Here is a 21,438-nt window from a genome sequence, read left to right on the forward strand (position 1 = left end):
TCGTTCCTCCCCCACACTATGCAACTCTTCAATTCCACCCCCTCAAACGTTAACATTATACAAAGTTATTGTCTGTTTTACCTACATTTTTAACACTCTTTAATTTATTGTTTTTATCAGTATTCTGCTGCTGGAATATGTGAATTTCCCCTTGGGATTAATAAAGTATCTATCTATCTATCTATCTATCTATCTATCTATCTATCTATCTATCTATCTATCTATCTATCTATCTATCTATCTATCTATCTATCTATCTAATTTGTAACCTTGTTCTGTAACATATTTTCCCAAATAGTCCCCCATACTGATGTTTACTCAGCTATATTGACCTCTTTTGTAAGTCTCCTTGGATAAAGGCATCTGCTTTAGAAATTCAATGTAAAAAGAATTCAGGGCTGCTACATTCTACTTTCAGATGATCAGTATTTTGAGATATGTTTGTACTCATTCATTCATTATTTCACTAATTTTATTAACCTTTGCTAGAAATGTACAGTTTGCAGCCCAAATGGAGCTTTTCTGACACTCTGGGACTCTTTAGCAGCTCAGCTGAAACTTTTTTGTGGCTGACCTAGCCATGCATCACCTGCTGCCACTTCAATGCTCCTATTTCAGTGACATTTTAAATCATAACTATACATAATATACAATATGAACAACAATCAAGGTGTCTCTTTTTAAAAATTTGCTTTTGTTTGTCTAGCTCACAACTGTTAGATCATGACTGGGATGTCTTCTGTTTACTAGTGTTTATGAGACATTTCATCAGGGACTTTTTTTCTCCTTCCACAGTCTAAAGACACCTTGCTAGGTTGATGGATAGTTTTGAACTGGCTATGTAAAGTGTGAATATGAATGTGTATGAATGTGGTCTGTTATAGGCTGGTATCCTTCACTCAATTCCAGGGATTGACTCAGACTCACTATGGCCCTGGATTAGAGTCTTGTGGTGTGAAATAAAGCCAATATTCAGAAAATAAAAAAGTGTGAAATAAAACACCCATAAAACACTGTTTCTTGATAAAATTATTATTTAATACATTTTCAAAATAAAGACTTGAAAAGCAATCACCAAAAGACTACTGTATTTACTCTCTGGTGTTGAATTAATTAATTTGAATTAGAAAAAAAGAAAAGAAAAAATACACAGAAGAAAGAGGTGAATGGGAAAAGATTGGGGTAAATATTGCTTTACATATTGTCACATGCAGTTTCAATACATTATTACTTTGCTTATCAGTAGTAAGAAAATCAAAATGCATGCTACACCATCACATCATTTTTTAAGAAGAGCTCACACTTTTGCTAATCTGAATGAATATTCTAGGAAGAGGTCGAAGAGAATAATTAAATCCTTAGTAGCTTGTGCTTAAGAATAAGTAAACTTCCATAACAACTAAGTTAAACTGACTTGGCAAGGCCAATCATATTTCGGCCTCTGTTGAAGATGGAGTAATACTTTCTAAGGAAGACATCGCCTAGGATCCATAATTTACTTGAAGGAATATCCATGGCCTGAATCCCAAGATAGCATGTTGAACTAGTGGGGCCTTGCTGTAGAAACAAAGGGATATTAAATTAGCAGATGAAACCAGTTTTTCTTTTAAATTATATTGGAAGGAACAGCTTGATAAAGGATACATCATAATTGCATTGATCAGAAAGTCAAGACAAAAAGTGCCAGTTCACATTTTCTAAGAAATTACAGAATGCAGATAACTGCATTCTTTAAACTGCTGGTTAGCTCCATGATAATGTATCCATTGTAAAGCATAACCTTTAGGAATAATTGACATCATTTTCTGGAGGCCGCCATCAAGGCAGCAGCTCTTTGATCTTATGTATATTCTTTTATTTATTTTTCCAGCCAGACAGTGCCCAAATTTTTCAAGCCGTGAGGCAGTAGAGGTAACCACTGCACCACTATACTCTCCATTTGGCAATAAATGCACATTTCATTTTGTACAGGACAGTTTTGCATGATTTCACCAAAAGGTTTTGTTTTTCATGATAATACACCCTTCACAATTATTATGCAATACAATATTATTTAAGTCCATCCATCATCCAACCCGCTATATCCTAACTACAGGGTCACAGGGTCTGGTGAAGCCACTCCCAGCCAACACAGAGTGCATGGCAGGAAACAAACCCTGGGCAGGGCGCACACACACACCCAAACACCAAGCACACACTTGGGACAATTTAGAATCACCAATGCACGTAAACTGCATGTCTTTGGACAGTGGGAGGAAACCCACACAGACAAGGGGAGGACATGCAAACTACATGCAGGGAGAACCTGGGAAGCGAACCCGGGTCTCCTAACTGCAAGGCAGCAGCGCTACCCACTGCACAACCGTGCCACCCACATTGAAAATCAGATTATGTTAATCATAAACCAAATTTGGTTTTGTGACTAACACAGTTCGTCAAGTTGCTTCCAACTTTCTGTTTGAAATTATCCAATTAATGTTCAATATTTATTAAAAGAAATAAGAACTAAGGTATTTTTATTTTTTAACTTTTCATGGCTGGTAAATGATGCCTTAAAATTATGTTTTGTCTTGATTAAGTAATATATTTAATTGTGTTTCAATGTTTGTAAAGTTTGAATACTTTTGTTTCTCAATTTTAAAAGCTTGATAGCCAGATTAATATATTGGCATATTTTCCTTTGAAGGCTTCACAATATAGCTTGTGTTTTCTCTTTTATAAAGATTGCTTTTTACCTCAAAAACATAAGCCGATGGTGGAAGTGGATATTTATTTCCATTAATGTGGAAAACAATGGTGGGCAGTCGTCCTGCTCTGTTGCACGTAATCATTTCCTGGTAGAAACAAAACATTAAACCATATTTGTTGAAAACTGTAAAAGAATGCTTTATAGGTAGACAGACAGGAGCAAGGAAAAGCTGAGAGCAGGACACTGAGTTTATGAGCTTTAATCACTACAGCTCAGCACTTTCAGTAAGGTGATACATTTATTTTTAATTAATTATATTATTTTAACAACTTTGTTTCTTCATAGAGCAGGGACAAATCCTCTCTTTGGTTGCAACCAAGAAAAAAAAAGAAACACGATTAGAGAAAAGCTACAGATGTTTTCTCATCCATCAATCTGCTGCTTACATATCCATGTGGATCTTTCGTAGCTCCCAGCAGTTTCAAGATATTCTGAAGAGCATCAATGGGGCCAGTGAGAAACGAAGTCCCAGTATCGACAATAGCTTGACAACTCTTAGCACATGCTACGGGCTTGCCATTGATTGTGATACTGAAAATGAAAATCATAAATTGTGTTTAAAACATGGAATACAAAATGTCATCCAATCTTCAGAATCCAAAAAAGCATTAGCCATTAGGTAATGTTTCATGTTTTTTAAATTTATCAATACATTTCCCTTCATAGTCAAATGTATCCAAAAGTAACTTATAATGATACTTAAAACAGTGACACAATGTAATGTCCATTGTGAACGGCAAATGTTAAAGTCATGCTGAAAGATCAAAAGAAAAAAAATAGTCTAAATTGGAACAAACCATCCTAATTAATGGTGTTCCTAAGAAATACAATGACTTACTTCATGGAGTCAAAGTACATAACAAACAAGAATAGCTGCTTCAAGTATTTGAACTATTAAAAATGTGTGTTTCACCTTAAACGATTAAAGTCTCAATTGTAATAGAAAGTTGTAATTTTTCGCTCTTTGGTACATAGAGGTCTATCTCCCCAAAGAAGGATTACAAATCAAAAGTAACATCATTTTGGCTCGGGCCTTTGATCAGGATACCACTTGAACGCCTCCCTGGTGAGGTGTTCCGGGCACATCTAACCAGGATGAGGCCCCGGGGAAGACCCAGGACACGCTGGAGGGATTATATGTGTCTCGGCTGGCCTGGGAACGCCTCGGGATTCCCCCGGAAGAGACAGAAGAAGTGGCCGGGGAGAGGGACGTCTGGGCATCTCTGCTCAAGTTACTGCCCTGCAACCCAATCTCGGATAAGTGGAAGAGGATGGATGGATGGATGGACAGATGATCTTGAAATACCTTAGTCTAAAACAACACCCCACATGCTCCTGTTTGAAATTTGTCATTTTTAACCTTGTGGGAATGGCTCTTAGAGGGCTAGGACTACTGACAAAGACTCAAATATCAAAAATATTATATTAGTGATCAGCAGCTTTGAAATAGCATAAAACACTCAACATGCCTTTAATACCAATCTCTATTTTTCCAAAGTCATGTGAAAGGCAGTAACTTTGACCCCTCATATTCCATTAAAACCCTTGGGGGTCAGTTGATATGGCATGCACTACTTATGGTTCAAAAATTACTTAAAATGAGGGTGTTTGAAGTGTAGAGGGCCAAAAATAGAGGAAGCCCCAAAAAGCTTGATGTCTTGCATAACTAGACATCAAGACGAATTAAACAGTATATCTTATGTGGTAGTGACACAAAAAGTGAAGTCATTTCAAAGCGTTTTCAAGTAACACAACATATTTCCAAAAATGGGACTACAGTAATTGGAAAGTAAATTAATTAAAAAGAAGAAAGAACACAGAAACTTTAATAGATTGTTAAAGACTAAAATTCTAGTTTGCAATAAATATTTTTCCAAATTTCAAAGAGAAGTTGCACTGTTACTCATTTTTCATGTTGAGGTAAGGAATCTATATTGAGTTATCTCATTTGATAATGATAGTGATAATTCTTCATAATAACAAAGAATATGGTGCCCCCCTACACCCAGCTTGTGCCACAGCAAAAACTCTTGACAGTCTGCCCACAAGAAAACTATTCAATAGAAGGCAGTGTAGGCGCATGAAACTTTTGCATATTGTTGTGAATCCTAAAAAAATTAATTAGGTTATGACAATCTAAAAGTAAATAAAACATTTAAATTTTTGTGATAAATTAGAAAATAATGGTTTAACAAAATCATTACTATTTAGGGTATATTATTTTATTTAGTAGGATCTTCTTTTCCAAAACCAGGAGGACTATGTAATTGCAAAATATCTTGAAATGCAGTTGAGATGTCCCAATGTGATCTCCAGGTTATTTTAGAATACCGTACCTGAAAATGTAATCATGATATCATAAAATCTACTTCAGATGCCTTCATATTGACTCATCTTTAAGAAATTTAAAGTGCATTTTAGATATCTCAGATGTGCAGATCCATTAAACTGGCAATTCCAAACTGGCCCAGTGTGAGTACAAGTTAATGTGTGTGTGATCCCCTATAAAAGACTGATGTCCTGTCCAGGGTTGTCTCCTGCCATTAATCTAGTGTTGTTCAGATGAGCTCCTACCCACACAACCTTGAATATCATTTTCCAATAAATAAAATACAACTAAAGATATCTAAAAAAAACTTCTTGTAAGTCCTATTGAAGAAGCAGGAAATTTTATACGATGCGGCAGAGAGACATTTGTAAAAGAATTTCAGATATTCTAAAATAGACAGAAGAGCGATTTGAGATATCTGAAAATGTAAAAGAAATGCACTTGAAAATATTTTGAAATACTCCAAAATGCATTTGATATATCTAAAAATGTAATAAGTTTCAGATATCTGAAAAGACAAACCGCATTTTAAGTTGCCTGAAGTTCACTTTGAGATATCTCTAAATGTATTTGGTTTTGAATATATTTAAGTGCATCATAGATATTTGAAAATGTAAATGTAAATTAATTAAATATATTCTAAAATACATAGAAGGTCCATTTGAGATTTCTGAAAATGTATGTACTAGAAATGGATATGAAAATATTTTGAGCTACTTTGAAAAGCATTTGAGATATCTGAAAATGTAATGGGACTTATTTTGAGTTATCTACTCTATATCTATAAAATCCTAAGCCTAAAAGTGCGATTTTGTGGAACGATTTTATTTGACTTTTTATCTCACGCTTACATGTACAGTATATGAACATATATACGTTTGGTATCATTCTTTTCAGGATTTATTGAACTTTAATGTGATGTTGTTAGATTTTCAGATTCTTATTCCGTTTTTTAAATTATAAACTAAAAAATATCAAGAACTCGCATCCCGCAAGACGAGACTTTCTGCCAACAGATATAACAATGCCCGGGGCCAGAAATAAAAGACAAAGAGTAGATGACAAAGACAGCTTCTGTACAGGCTTTTAAATGTTTGAAGCGCCGCGTGAAATGCAGATCACATGGCACGGCAGCAGTATCAAACCAGCAGCTGATCGAGCAAAGAGGAGGTAAAAAAAACCTATTTGTTTCCCATTGTATCACCATTTAAGAGGGGGTTTCAGAGGAGCGACGGTTTCTCCTTGGGATGCATTCAGCCTCCCTCTTCACAACAAAAGTGGCAGAGACGCGAAGTGGCTGGCTCGTAGCGTAGGCCACAGGGGATGGCAAGCAAAGTGAGCAGGGGATAAGCCCCCTAGTACTGAAATAAGTTTCATACATCTGAAAAGCTAAAATGTTTTTTAAGATACCTGAATTTTATTTTGAGATATCTCAACTTTTTAAGAATGAGCAAAAACAGCACATAGAATGATCAGGCCAAGAATCTGAACCTTTGGGTCTCTGGAGCTGTAAGGCAATGGTGCTTACCACTGTGCCACCTTAAAATTAATTTAATAATTCTTGACATTATGTCATTGCTAGATCAAAGCCAACTTCTACAAGCTGAGCATTCCTAAGTATGGCTGTTATTTTCAACATTCGCATTTACAGTTAGGAGTACATCATGTATCCTAGTTTGTGTCTTATGTTAAATAAAATAAAGAACTGTATATTTCTTGCTGTTTATCTTGTTGCATGTTAATCATAATTTCAGTGTCTTCTCCACACACGACAACACTACCCCTAATTGTCTGCTATTGAAAATTGGTGCCCCCTTTCTATCTTCTCAGCTTTCACCCTTAGGAGTGACATTCTCTGTGACTGCCCTTTCTTACCAGTGGGTCATTCTTCATATTTCCCTTTGCATTGATGGTGTCAAAGTTCACAATAATTCAACATCCAATAGTCTCTTAAGTGCACAGCTTACTGGAACTAAAATCTAGGCAACTAGAACAACAGACTCTGCACATTTTTTGTCATTTTGTTTTTATGTTATCTTCTCTTTACATTTAAAAATTGCTGTATGCAGACAATTATCTGCAGTGGGCAGCTGTTTGCGCAGAAAATCCAGCCTGTGCACTCTCTAAATTAACCTAGCTACAGTATGTGGCTCATTAACTAAGCAGCCAGCAAACAATATTGCCTTTTCACCTGCCTTGGCTCCTGTTACTCATATGTACTGGGCTTTATGTGGAAGGCAAAAAAGAAAAATTCAACAGAAGTCTGCATCATAGATTCTCTGGCTCATTCCAATATGGAGGAGCAGCCACCCTACTCTGAGGCTCTTCTGAATTGCATAGATTCCCATCCTATCATGGAGTGTCAGCCCTGCCACCCTGTGAAGAAACTTCATTTTAGCCATTTGAACTCATGATCTCATTCTTCTGGTCCTAACCCAGAGCACATGACAATGGTTGAGGGATGCAGTTTTGCAAGCTTCCATTTCACCAATACAGAACAGTTCATTACCTGCAGAACAGCTACTGCCACTTCAATGCACTTATGAATCCCATATTCATTCATTTTTTGCATCACTCATAAAAATGATCTTGAGATACTCAAACTCCTCCACTAACGGCAGTTATTTTCCCCTCACTTGAAGACAGCAATCCACGTTTCTCCTAGTAAGAGGACGATGACCTCATACTTAGAAGTCCTCATCTCAACTGCTTCAAACTTGGCAGCAAATCATCTTTTCATTATGTTTATTTCCTTTCCTTTAGTTCTATGCCCTCATGTTCTGAGGTTTCCACAGATTGACCTGTTTTGGAAGTTTAATGTGACAATGATCTAATAGGCAGGGCAAGACCAATGAAAAGGAGGGCAATATATTTTCAAAGAGTTGAAGTATTTGAGGCTATTACCAAAAGATGCCATAGAGGAAGTGCTGTGGACAGAGTCCTAGCGAAGCAATGCCACAGCAATTATGAAACAGGGCTATGGAGTCAAACCTACAAGGTTGGCAGTTCAATATTGTATGACACTGGTGAAGTCTGTTAGCCACAGTTAGATGTACAGAAAACATTTGCAATAGATCATAATAGGGAATGTAGCCATGACTAATGACATCTGCTAGTTAAATAATGATTAATTCAAGATGAAAACTACAGGTCAGCCGGGGTTTTAGCTCCTATAAAATCGGTCAGCTACAGGTGTACTTACAGCAGCCTATAAACCCGGCTGTTGTTACCTGCTCACAGTGATCTGCCAGTAGGTCTGTGATGAAAGTCGTATCCAGTTGATATTCCCTGTGTAGTGGGATGTGTCAATTCCACCAAAGAGCACCTCACTTCCAGATTTCCCATCTCTAAAGAAAAAGCAAAAAAGTAGCTAAGGTAAAGTAAAGAAATACATACATTTCACATTAAAAAAAAACAAGTTTAGCATCTTATAAGGGACCATGAGGTAGCTCTATACAATTTTTTATTGGTTTCATTCAGGGAATGATTCAGGGATCAATATATCTCAAGAAAGGTAAAAGTAGGTGGCAGAATAAAAGAACACAGAGAACCCTAAAAGAATTCCAAAATTACTATGTTTTTTGAGGGCATTGACGTATTTATGGGAGTACACAGTGACAGGTGGGCTTTAGGCAGAACACCTTCAAAACAATTTAAGAAATGAGGAACAAAGAAAGGCATTGATGGCCTTAACGTTTTGCTATTTTGTTTGGAGAATTAAACAAATAAGCAACCACCAAATTTTATGCATAGTTGCGATCCATGCTATAGACTCTGATACTCGTGCAAGTTTTACTCAAATAATGTGTGTGGTGTATGGCCGGCCGTTTATCCCGGCCAATACCCCCAAGACGCCATGTGGAGCCCTCCTTGCAGTATGGAGGTCCCCAGAAGACCAGCAGGGCATCATGGACATTGTAGTTTTTATACGCAGCCCTGCTGGATGCCATGGGGGCCACTAGGGGACACTGCAGGGAGGAACAAAGGATATTTTCCCTACGCCCCGGAAGCACACATGGACAAGGGGAATGACGTGCTTCTGGGGTGAAAAAAAGGACTTTTTACCTGACCCGGAAGTGATTGAGAGTCACATGGACTGGGGATTGGAACGCTTCCAGGTCAGGGTATTTAAAAGGATTGTGGGAGCTCCCAGATGGAGAGCTGAGCTGGGTGGAAGGGTGGCAATGTGTCTGGGAGTGGAGGATTGTTTCTTAGTGATTATTGATTTATTATATGAGTATTGTGAAGGAGAGGGTGCTTTGTGCACTGTGGCATTTAAATAAAGTCAAGTATTGGACCTGGTGTCTGGAGTTGTGGACAAGGGTTCAAGGGAGCGATAGCGCCCCCTATTTGTCACATGTGGAACCAACATCCATTAAATTAGAGTTAGAGTTAGGATTAGAGGAAATCCCCGAGCCTCCTTTCAATATTTCTTGTTAAAGGGCATGATTCTTTAACACTATACTGTCCTATTACCATGGTGTTGGTCAAAGACTCAGCTCCTGTTCTGCAACAATTTTTCCAGGACCTTATTCAATTTTTTATCATTAAAATTTAAGGTGGATTGGAATTGTCCCTATTTTGTACAGATGTAACATAAGATAATATTCTTGAAACCTATGCAGTCAGAACTAGGGCAAGAAGCAAGAAATAGACTTGGACAGGATGCTAGTTCCTTGCTGGGTCCACTGACACATACACGTACTAAGAATTTGATTTGGAACTGCCAGTTAACCTGCATTAGTCATGTGGGAGTAATAGTGGAGGTCTTACAGTAATCAACATACAGACATGTTAGAAAGTGCAACTTCTATACGAACAACACCTAAGTACAGATTTAAAACTCAGAGTGCTGGATCTGTGAGATGGCAGTGCAATTTACTGTGCTACCCACCTTTAAAATAAAATAACTGTAAATCTGTCATATACCATGTAAATAGCTTGGGGCTGCTTGGTGACTTAACAGGCTGACTAGTAAATTAGAAAACAATTAACATACCAACCTGGCAGAGCCTGAAAATGATTAGCTAACTGTATCGATGAATCATTTATTTTGAATTTATCTGTAAAATGTAATGTAATGCATTTTATCATGAAAGTGATATCAAGTATAAATCTAAGAATTCTAAATGTACAGAGAACTGGAATATTATAAATTTAATGTGCTCTGTGTGGCGATGCTGTTTGAAGATGCTGTCAGGTCAGGAGGAAGCCCCAGAATCGCATAGTGATTTAACAACAGGGTCGGTTTTAAGGTGATGTTTACGACGCTCTGCTTTAATGATAAAGTAAACTACGGGATTAAAGAGGACATTTCAAATTTAAAGCTGAAATTTCCACTTTAAGCATAAAATAAAAATTTTCAATATGTCCTTATTTTCTTTTTCTCTGTGGCTCAAATACGCCACCGCACATTCTGATGGCATTGTAAAAGTACAAAAAAAAAAAAAGACAACACAAAATGTATGTGAATCTTTTAAAATATATCATGTCATTACTTTGGGGAATATGCGATGCTTGAATATCAAATCACCACAAATACATTTGTATGTCGGCATTTTGCTTTACCACATCGAACCATTCATCAAATATCGAAGCACGCACATCGATCCTGGATGATCCTAAAAGGGGCTGGAGCAGCAAGAAATTCAGGCTGAAATTCAGGGTTTGAATGTGGAGAGTTATGACAATATTCCAGAGTAAGATGACATGACTGTATTTGGATAAATGTATATTGTTGTACATGAATAAATATAAGATAATCTATACAGATATCCCCCCTAAAATAAGCCCTAGTGCATCTTTTGGATCAAAATTTAATATAACTTAACTTATTTTCGGGGAAACACGGTATTATACACAATGTGGGAAATGTAAAGTATCTTCTTCTTCTAGAAACAGAAATTAGCTGCAGAGAAAAAATGACTCACGGGCTAAGGTAAAATGAAAACAAGTCCTCAGACACCAGGCCTTGGTCCATCATATTGTCAAACACCGGTGTGGCACCAGAAGAGGAGATGACTGGATATGCCAAGCCAAGGATGCCATCAAAGGGTGCATAAGTAAAGGTATCACCTGGTTCTGTGACACTCAAACCAAACTCCTGGTTGGTGACCTCTATTCCTGTTATCTATGAGAAAAATTCACAAAGGTTGTTAGATAGTGGAGCACCACCAATGACAAAATGTATTGCATTATTATTTATCATTATGAAATTGTATAATAAATCGTATTATGAACAGAAATTAGTTCTGCACTAATAAGTCATAGAAGCTGAAAGTATTTTTCTAAACTTTATCACCTCCCCATTGTCTCCCAACTACTGTATATCCCACTCCAACACTGCAGAAAACTAAAACTTTAAACCAGAACCGACACGCATTTTTAGATACTATAGCTGTCGATGCTATACAAAGTGCTGTCTGTATCCTTTTGTTGTTACTGATGGCCAGTCAGCTCAGTATTCTACAGTAATATCACTTGCTTACTGTCCTGCACCCAAAAAACTTTAAAGAGCATAGCATCTAGCATATAAAACAAACCATTGATTGGCACCTTGCATCTTGTATATATTTTCAATTACAATGTTAGCATACACATTCAAGTAAAGCAAAAAAGAAAAATTACATAGTTGCACTGCTGCCTGACATGAAACCACTTCAGTATTTAATTACAAAAATAAAAACGGCACATAAAGTATCAAATGAAGCAAAAAACAATATTTTTCTAAGTAAATAGTTTAAGATTTACAGCCATATTCAGATATTTCATGGTACATGAAAGTAAATTGCAAGCAGCCAATTCTCTAATCAGAAAACATTCAGGCTCAACATGTAGTCTTCATTAAGCTGCTCCACACATTTAACAGTGGAACTTTGCACACCTCTCCTTTGTTTTGTTCCCACTTGGCACTGCGTCTGCACTTTCTGGGTGGCAGGTGCTTCTCTTAGGTACTACATATACTTGTTTTTATGGCAAGTAGTACTTTTGTTGTGACAGGTGATGTGAACATATTGTCAATGGTGAAATTTCTCCCTTGCCAGTGAAAGGTTCAATGAGTTACATTACCACATTTCCCATTGTTTGAGCAGGACCTTTCTCCAAATAAATGTAGTTTTAGCATCTGTTGGCTGTTTATACCAGCAGCTATTCAAAAATTAATGCCAGACTTGTCTGGTTTTCTTTTTCATGTACTGACATTGCATGTGATAAATGTTCATCTTGGGTTATGTTCTACCATTACATATAAGAAATGATACATTTCTGCACAAAAATGTAGCCAGTAAGTAAGCTTTGTTATGAAGCATACTTTTTAATGTGTTATAGGCCAAATGTATGGGAAAGACCACACATCACATTGTTCTGGGAGGTTGTAGTTGGGAAGATTTATTGAAAGCCTCTAAATATAACATTTTAGAAGGTCAAGGTCAATGTTTGAAATGCTGTGTAGTTCCACAGGAATATATGACAGATCACTAGGAAGCCACTGATCACATGTTCACACCTGAAAGTACATTTCTGGAACTCTGAACAGATTGTACACTATCCCAAAATATAAAGCCGTTAGGCAGATATTTAAAATCAGAAAGACCGTCATCTACCGTTGTGTTTATGGGTTCACCGACAAAAGCGCGAAAGACATATGAGCGCCGACAAAACTGCGAAGGACAAATGAGCGCCAACAAACCCGCTAACTGGTTTTCGACAAATTGCGCGCAGAAAAAATCGCCACGACAAAATCGCGAGAGAGGCCAAGAGTGTGGGATACGTACGTGCGCATTATGTACACATTATGTGCTAGGTTATAAATGTTATAACTACTGATGGCATGCTGCGAACAAATAACTCAGTCAAGGGTTGGCATAACGCGTCATATACAAAGCGGAATTACCAGCAGTCAGTCAGCCAGGAAGTCTAAATACGCTCAACTATCATGTCGTCTTGCTGCAATTCTTCCTACATATGCAGGGCATGATCTTAAGGAGTATCTGTGTGCCGTGCTGATGGCATGCCACATCTCATAATATTGACTTCTAAAATAAACATTATTATATATGCTTTAAACTAGTAGTTCATATTTAATGAAACTTTTGCGATTTTGTCGGCGCGATTTTGTCTACGCGATTTTGTCGGCGAGATTTTGACGCCGCGTTTTAATCGGCACTATTTTGTCGGCGCTCATATGTCAATCACAGTGTTTATGTGGTGTGCATAGTTATTCGACAGAGAATGATACATAAGTACATCAACTTATCAAATGTTGCAAAACAAAATGAGTTTGCATACTGCAATTCTGCAGTACACCTTGTGCAGCAGGGGTATAGCACATTCAATGGAGCACATATACTGGTACATTCTCTTCCCCCAACTGAAGGTCACCAGAATTCATTAAATGTTCAAGTTGGTTGTAATTCTTCAAGTGCTTATCAACGACTAGTGTGAGTTGAAATACTCATTAGTTTGCATAGTGTAGCCATATTCACTGCATCAGACTTACACAGGTTTCTAAAACTAATTCAAGACCCCTAAATATTATGAACACTTAAATAGGCTGTACACGCAATACCTAGTTTTTAACTTAAACTTCTAGTCTTTCTTTATGTACAAGGGGAAATGTACTCATTTTTTGAACATGACATTGCATATTATGGACAACTTCAGGTATTATGATTTTGACAGGATGCATATTTTGTTAAAGGAGAGATATTTTATGTTAATGTTGTTATAGGACACCAAATATATGAGGAAATACTTTATTTTTCTGTTAAATTGTTATATTTTGTTTTTATTACCCATGGACAGACTGAATGCAAAGACAGCAAAAAGTAACTTCAGTGACTCACAGCAGGATATTCAAAGAGTAGTTTTGACAAAATTTACAGAAATTAAGTGAGAAGCATTCAGTTTACAAAAACATGCAGTAGCAATAATTACATTGTTGTTACAGTAAAATTAAATGGAAACCATGTCTACTCACAGTAACTACATCATATCCCAAAATTCCTGTCATGCTTCCTGTTCCATATTGTATTGCCAGATTTTGATTAGAAGACTGGAATGTAGATGATTTGTTGGCGTCAAATAGTGAATGGTTTGCTTGACAAAAGACAAGAAATAATTAGAATTACCCACATATGTGTGTGAAATCAAAGTTAGAAGCATAGTTCATACTTCTTGATACACAGAGAACACAGGTGCCCAGTTTAATATGCTACAAGGCAAAAGCAGTGGAAATAGTGTGAGCCAATTGTACTTACTGCAAGCTGGGGAGGAGCAAAGGGAAGAAGGTACCCACAGATTGGAGGACCCCGTGTCAAATATCACTGTGAATTCCTGGGGTGGAGTGCCAATGGAAATATTTCCAAAATACTCTACCTGGAAAAATCACCACGTGTATAAGGTTTAGAAAACAAATTAACTTTAATGAACTTGAATAATTTTATACACCACTCTAACAATGTTTTACGTATTTTTGCTATACTGAGGTTAAAATAAATCATTAATTTTGTTTATTAGGCTCTTTTTCACAATTACTAGTCATATAAGGGTAGTTCTTATGGTCTTTAATTTTATCAGACATTTTCACATTTTGATGCTATGTGGATGTTTTGAATACATGCTTAAATATAATTTTTCTCCCATTTGGAAATTTTTACTTGTACCATTCTTTACCATTTTTCCATATTTCTGATTATAAAGATTTTTATTATTTAGTTATTTTTGTTAAGGATTAGCGTGACAACATGATTTAACTTAATTATCATTTGTTTTTATTTTGCAGCGACACCAACCTGTTTTAGTTATGGACACTGCCATTTTGTGCACGGATGCAACTGTGGGTTGCTACATAACGGGAGAGTGGAGACCATATTTAAGCTGGCCACTCAGGTTATTCATTGTTTGAATCTGACTACTTCTTGTGTCTTAAAGTGTTTCAGGTTTTTGAATTATTTGGCTACGAATTTAAAAATGTTTCTTGACTTTGATTTTTTTGCTTACAATTTGTGCTTAGACCATTTTTTGACTAGCTGTCCTGGTTTGACTACGCTCATTTATTGACTTATGATTCATATTCTGACCCACTTACAAATTGTTTCCCATGATGTGCCATTGAACTCTTTCCAGGCCCTCAGATTTGAACTATGATGAAAGCAATCTAAAGAGCTTGGTTCAGCAATAATGCTTACTAACAAAAGTAAGGATAGCATGAGATTTTTCAAACTTCCTTAATCAAATTCAGAGTCACAGGGGATCAAAACCTACACTGGCATTAATTTCTCACAAAGCAAGAACTAAGCATGGATGTGACACCAGTCCATTGCTGGACCCTCTGAAGCACTCCCACATGGGGACAATTCAGAGTTAAACAAACACACACATCTTTGGAAAACGAAAACTGGATTACCCAGAGAGAACTATATGTGAACACAAGCAAATATTACAAACACAGAATTCAAGGTGTTACACTACATTACTAGTGTGTCGACTAATTTTGCTCAGCTAGAAAATTTAATATGAAACTAACTAGCTATTTGTCTTGGATTTGAGATGCTTTAGTTTAGTTCTCTTGGTTTAGGGTAGTACCAGAATAGTAAGAGACACCCCCAAATATCCATTTCTTGAATAATTCTGCATTTTTTTTTTATCTGTATGTTGCTCTCTTTTCACAAAGCAGTGAAATATACAATACTACATCTGATTTTAAAAAAATCTAATTAGAATTAGAACAATCTAGACGAGAACAGGCCATTCAGCCCAACAAAGCTCGCCAGTCCTATCCACTTGCTTCCTCCAAGAAAACATCAAGTCGAGTTTTGAAAGTCCCTAACGTCTTACTGTCTACCACACTACTTGGTAGCTTATTCCAAGTGTCTATCATTCTTTGTGTAAAGAAAAACTTCCTAATGTTTGTGCGAAATTTACCCTTAACAAGTTTCCAACTGTGTCCCAGTGTTCTTGATGAGCTCATTTTAAAATACAAGTCTCGATCCACTGTACTAATTCCCTTCATAATTTTAAACACTTCAATCATGTCACCTCTTAATCTTCTTTTGCTTAAACTGTAAAGGCTAAGCTCTTTTAATCTTTCCTCATAATTCAACCCCTGTAGCCCTGAAATCAGCCTAGTCGCTCTTCTCTGGACCTTTTCTAGTGCTGCTATGTCCTTTTGTAGCCTGGAGACCAAAACTGCACACAGTACTCAAGATGAGGCCTCACCAGTGCATTATAAAGGTTGAGCATAACCTCCTTGGACTTGTACTCCACAGATCGTGCTATATAACCTAACATTCTGTTAGCCTTCTTAATGGCTTCTGAACACTGTTTGGAAGTTGATAGCTTGGAGTCCACTATGACTCCTAAATCCTTCTCATAAGGTGTACTCTCGATTTTTCGACCGCCCATTGTGTATTCAAACCTAATATTTTTACTTCCTATGTGTAATACTTTACATTTACTGACATTAAATTTCATCTGCCACAAATCTGCCCAAGCCTGTATGCTATCCAAGTCCTTCTGTAATGATATAACGGATTCCAAATTATCTGCTAATCCACCTATCTTGGTATCATCTGCAAACTTAACCAGCTTGTTACTTATATTCCTATCTAAATCATTTATATATATTAAAAATAGCAGCGGCCCTAGCACTGACCCCTGTGGAACACCACTCTTAACATCGGCCAGTTCTGATGAGGTTCCTCGCACCATCACCCTCTGCTTCCTGTGTCTGAGCCAATTCTGCACCCATCTAAAAACATCACCCTGAATTCCCACTTCTTTTAACTTGATGCCCAACCTCTCATGTGGCACCTTATCAAATGCTTTCTGAAAGTCCAGATAAATAATATCATAAGCTCCACTTTGATCGTATCCTTTTGTTGCCTCCTCATAGAATTCCAACATGTTAGTAAAACACGACCTCCCCTTCTGAACCCATGCTGACTGTTCAGAATAACTCCTGTCCTTGTCATGTGTTGCTCAATCTTATCCTTAATAATTCCTTCCATTAATTTTCCTGTGATGCTTGTTAAGCTTACTGGCCTATAGTTGCTTGGATCTGCCCTGTCACCCTTTTTATATAATGGGATGATATTTGCCATTTTCCAGTCCTTTGGAATCTCTCCAGTGCACAGTGACTTCCTAAAAATATGTGTCAAGGGTTTATATATGTACTCACTAGCCTCCTTAAGAACACGAGGATAAATATTATCTGGTCCTGGTGATTTGTTTGATTTTATCTTATTTAATCTGAGCAGCACTTCTCCCTCTACAATTTCCAAATCCCTCAGTACCTCCTTAGTAGTTGCGTTTACCTCTGGCAGGTTATCCACTTGCTCACTTGTAAACACCTCAGAAAAATGTAAGTTTAGGGCATCTGCTATTTCATTGTCTGTATCTTTTAATTCCCTTTACTATTCCTGATGAACTTGACCTCCTCCTTAACTGTTCTTTTACTACTAAAATACTGAAAGAATCTCTTGGGGTCTTCTTTCGCCTTATCTGCTATATTCCTCTCCAACTGTCTTTTAGCCTCTCTGATATCCTTCTTAATGGTTGCCCTCATTTTCTCATACGCGCTACGGTTCTCTTTGCAGTCATTAGTCTTATATGCCTTATACAGCAGTTTTTTCCTTTGCAACTTCTTTTTTAAATCTTTATTAATCCATCGTGGAGATTTTTTTAGTTTCCTATTACTTCCAAATTTAGGTATGTATCTGTCCTGCATTACATGTAAAACATTTTTAAACCTGTTCCACTGCTCCTCGACTGTCTCCACATTTAAAAGCTTATCCCAGTCTATCCTACTTAGACTTTGTCGCATCTGCTCAAAATTAGCCCTACTAAAGTTCAACTTAACAATTTTAGTCTTTGCATCTGTACTCTTACAAAATACTGAGAATTGTATTACATTATGGTCACTTGACCCTAGTGGTTCAATCACCTCTACACCCTCAATTCTATCCTGATTATTACAGAATACTAAATCCAGATAGGCTTCACCCCTTGTTGGTGCTTTAACATGCTGTGTTAAAAAACAGTCGCTGATTACTTCTAAAAACTCCTGCTCTTGTGCTCCTCCATCTGTAAGGTTATCCCAGTTAATATTTGGATAATTAAAGTCCAAATCTATGCCTAATACCTGATCTATGCCTGTTAATCATGTCACAGAGCAAGAGCTAAGCTTATTTAATAATGTTGTAATCAGTTTTTGAGAATTGAGCCTTATGTTCTCTTGTAGTGCATAAATACAAGCAGATTCCAATAATTGTTATCTATTTTGGAGTGATGAGTATGTGTAACACAAGGTACATGGTCAGTTTTTATACCTGCAGAACAAATGCTTGTTCTGTTGTAAATGCATGCTCATTCATATATAAAAGCATGTTTTGTTGTTCTGGAATAAAGAAACAAATAATATGTTTTAGATAGCACATTTAAATGGTGAAATGCCATCCCACAATACTTTTCAATTACAGGGGAGTAATACAACTTGTCAGGGATGCCAGGGGCAACGACCCGGCCGGGACGCCGTGAGGGACCGGATGTGGGTCTGCGCCCACCTTGGATCACGTGGGGGCCGCCATCCTGGTTGCTTTGGGGGCCACAGGTTGAGGGCATGGAAGCCCCACCCTGTAGGGGCCCGTGGTCACTGCCAGGAGGCGCCCCAATGCCTTGGGGACCTGTTACCTCAGCACTTCCGCCACACCAAGAAGTGCTGGGGGGACGATTAAGGAGGACACCTGGTGAGCTGCCCGGAAGAACAGCCGGCACTTCCGCCACGCTGGGGCGGAGCCAACGAGGGAGTGTTGGAAACCACCTGGAGCTGATCCGGAAGTGTATAAAAGGGGCCGTCTCCCTTCTTTCAGAGCTGGAGTCGGGTGGAAGCAGGACGAGGCAGAAGAGATTGTGGAGGCGGCCCGAAGAAAAGGCATTGATTGGCCAGGACTGTGTGTTTGGGGTTTGTGCACTTTATTCTGTGTCTGAGTGACACCTAACTTTGTAAATAGTTGTAAATAATAAACGTGTGGTGGTGATGAATAACATGTCCGCCTGTCTGTGTCCAGGTCGGCTCCACAAACTATTTACATTTAGCTTTTACAGTTGTAGCATGGGTAGGTGACTTGATTTGCTCAGGGTCACACAATGAAGTAGAAGGTGTAATAAGTCCAATACTTAAAGCCACTAGAGCACACAGCTTTATAACTCCTATAAAAACTAACATTTTGTTAGATTGTTAGATGCAGCTGTAACAAAATGCAAAATGTTACTCATGTAATATTTTACAATATTTATTTCTATTCTTTGCCACTGCCCAGGATTCTGACCAAAACTAACATTAAATCACATTGTAAAAAAATGAAAGCATTGCATTTTGATTTACATTACAACAGTAGTTTAACTCTCAAATCTTTCAGCACTTTATTAGACGAAGTTTATAGCCAATGGTTTCATTGACTAAAGAGGTGGCACATGGACAGCTTTCTTCATGCACCTTCACTTAGTTTTGTCCCTCATTCACTCTTCTTCCTTTCTACAGATGGTCTCAAACCTGCCACGGCTCTGACACTGCTGCCTGTCACTCACAGTTCATTTAATCCTGGCTGCTTTTAATTCCACACATATACCCCTGATCCTGGAGCATACAGTTTAAGGAGGCAGACATCGGGGATTGTTAAGGTGCATCTGACTCTTTCTATGCACCCCATTTGAAGGCTCTTGAAGTAAAAGCACATTTGTGGAGACAATAATTCCTTTTTCAGTTAATTTAATTTGCTCTCTTACATAACATTCAATCTCTTTTCCAAATCTTTACAACACTTTTTGTGACAGTCAGCAGTTCAATATGTTCTTCTATCTATCTATCTATCTATCTATCTATCTATCTATCTATCTATCTATCTATCTATCTATCTATCTATCTATCTATCTATCTATCTATCTGCTTTATTTTAAAACTACTAACTACACATTTTTCTTAATTCTCTTCAAGTACAACTTATAGAAGAATGAACTGTCCTTGATAAAATATACCTTATATCAAACTTTGACTTACATCCATATAGTTCCGCAGAGGCTCATTTATGGGCTCTGCAGAAAGTCCTTTGTATTTGGTGAAACGATTATAGTTATTGGTCGCAATAACATCGTTCAGTACCCCATACTCTTTCATGAGCGTCTTCTGAGATTTTTTTTTATCAAGTCCTACTCTGTAAAAAAAAACAAAAAAAAAACATGTAAAAATAGTACCACTATGAGGTTGTATAAACATTATAATGGAGAGGCATACACAGAAGCTCTAGTTTTACAAACTCATACGTACCGGATGAGACCCTCAGAGAAGGCAGCTAGGGCACATAAGATGACAAGCACCTTCATATTGCAGGCTGTTGAACACTGTGACAAAACAGATGTTGCAGTGCTAACCTTGCTAGTTCAGACCTTTTTATATACTGTTCATCCCTCAAGGGCCACCCACCCCTTTTTGAAGAATAAAACAGATGGGAAAAGTCAACAAACTGTGTTTATTGTGCAATATCTTTACTAGCAAAAAAAAGACCATGTGGGCCAAAAATGTGACTTTTTAAAATAAGCTTCAGGCTGTCATAAGTGGCTTTTCATTTTTTTCCCTTCAACGTTTGGTATTACTAAGTGATGGGCCAGGTGTGCTATACTTATTTATTTTAATATAGTTGCTTTATGTAATGTTGTGCAGTGGGTAGCATTGCTGCTTCACAGATCTAGGGTCTTGGGTCATTGGCGGTATAGAATTTGCACATTTTCTCCATTTCTACATGGGTTTTCCTCCAGACACTTTTACCTTTTCTTGACATGCTTTAAAACATGAGAAATCACAGTAATAAAATGCATTATTGTTGTTGTTCAAGTGATTGTCTCCCAGGTAGTGTACATCTTCCAGTTGCCTACCTTATCATACCTCAGGACACAATGTACCTCACAATATATGGGTCTCTGGTGAAGAGTTGTATCAAAAGAGGCCCTACAATTGCACCAGAGACACCAGGCTAGAGCTTTGTCAAGAAGTTCCCAGTGCATTTAATTTTCTGTCTTCTGCTAGGTGACACCAATTGTGTTTCACCTTTTTATATGATTTGAGAGACAGCATGATTTTAGGGATTGTGAACCATTTAACAGCTGAGGAAACAAAATATGACTTTTTTTCCAGGTTGTGTTTCTCTGTCTGTTACTTTTCCCATGCACAAACCCACACATAGGACATACTGTTTTCTATGCATATAGGGCATATGTATCATACCTCTGCTGTGGCTGTGGTATTTCTGGCTGGGGTTTAAATTCCTATTTAATGTCTTTTTTGTTCATTTTTTAATCTGTTATTTAT

The 21,438-nt window shown here is 37.4% G+C and overlaps 1 protein-coding gene across 1 annotated transcript; it reads right to left on the bottom strand.

Annotated features, from left to right (window-relative positions):
• Positions 1-1,316: 1,316 nt before the first annotated feature.
• LOC120525872 (pepsin A-like) lies at positions 1,317-20,506 on the bottom strand. The gene is made up of 9 exons (XM_039748528.1): positions 20,401-20,506; positions 20,134-20,287; positions 14,336-14,453; positions 14,056-14,174; positions 11,009-11,208; positions 8,309-8,425; positions 3,136-3,280; positions 2,736-2,834; positions 1,317-1,557 (listed from the first exon to the last, which is right to left on the bottom strand). Exons 1-9 carry the CDS (start codon positions 20,454-20,456, stop codon positions 1,405-1,407), a joined length of 1,161 nt encoding a protein of 386 aa, XP_039604462.1. The 5' UTR covers positions 20,457-20,506; the 3' UTR covers positions 1,317-1,404.
• Between the last annotated feature and the right edge of the window lie 932 nt (positions 20,507-21,438).

The sequence above is a fragment of the Polypterus senegalus genome, chromosome 3 (assembly GCF_016835505.1).
Source record: "Polypterus senegalus isolate Bchr_013 chromosome 3, ASM1683550v1, whole genome shotgun sequence".
In the NCBI taxonomy this organism is placed as follows: domain Eukaryota; kingdom Metazoa; phylum Chordata; class Cladistia; order Polypteriformes; family Polypteridae; genus Polypterus; species Polypterus senegalus.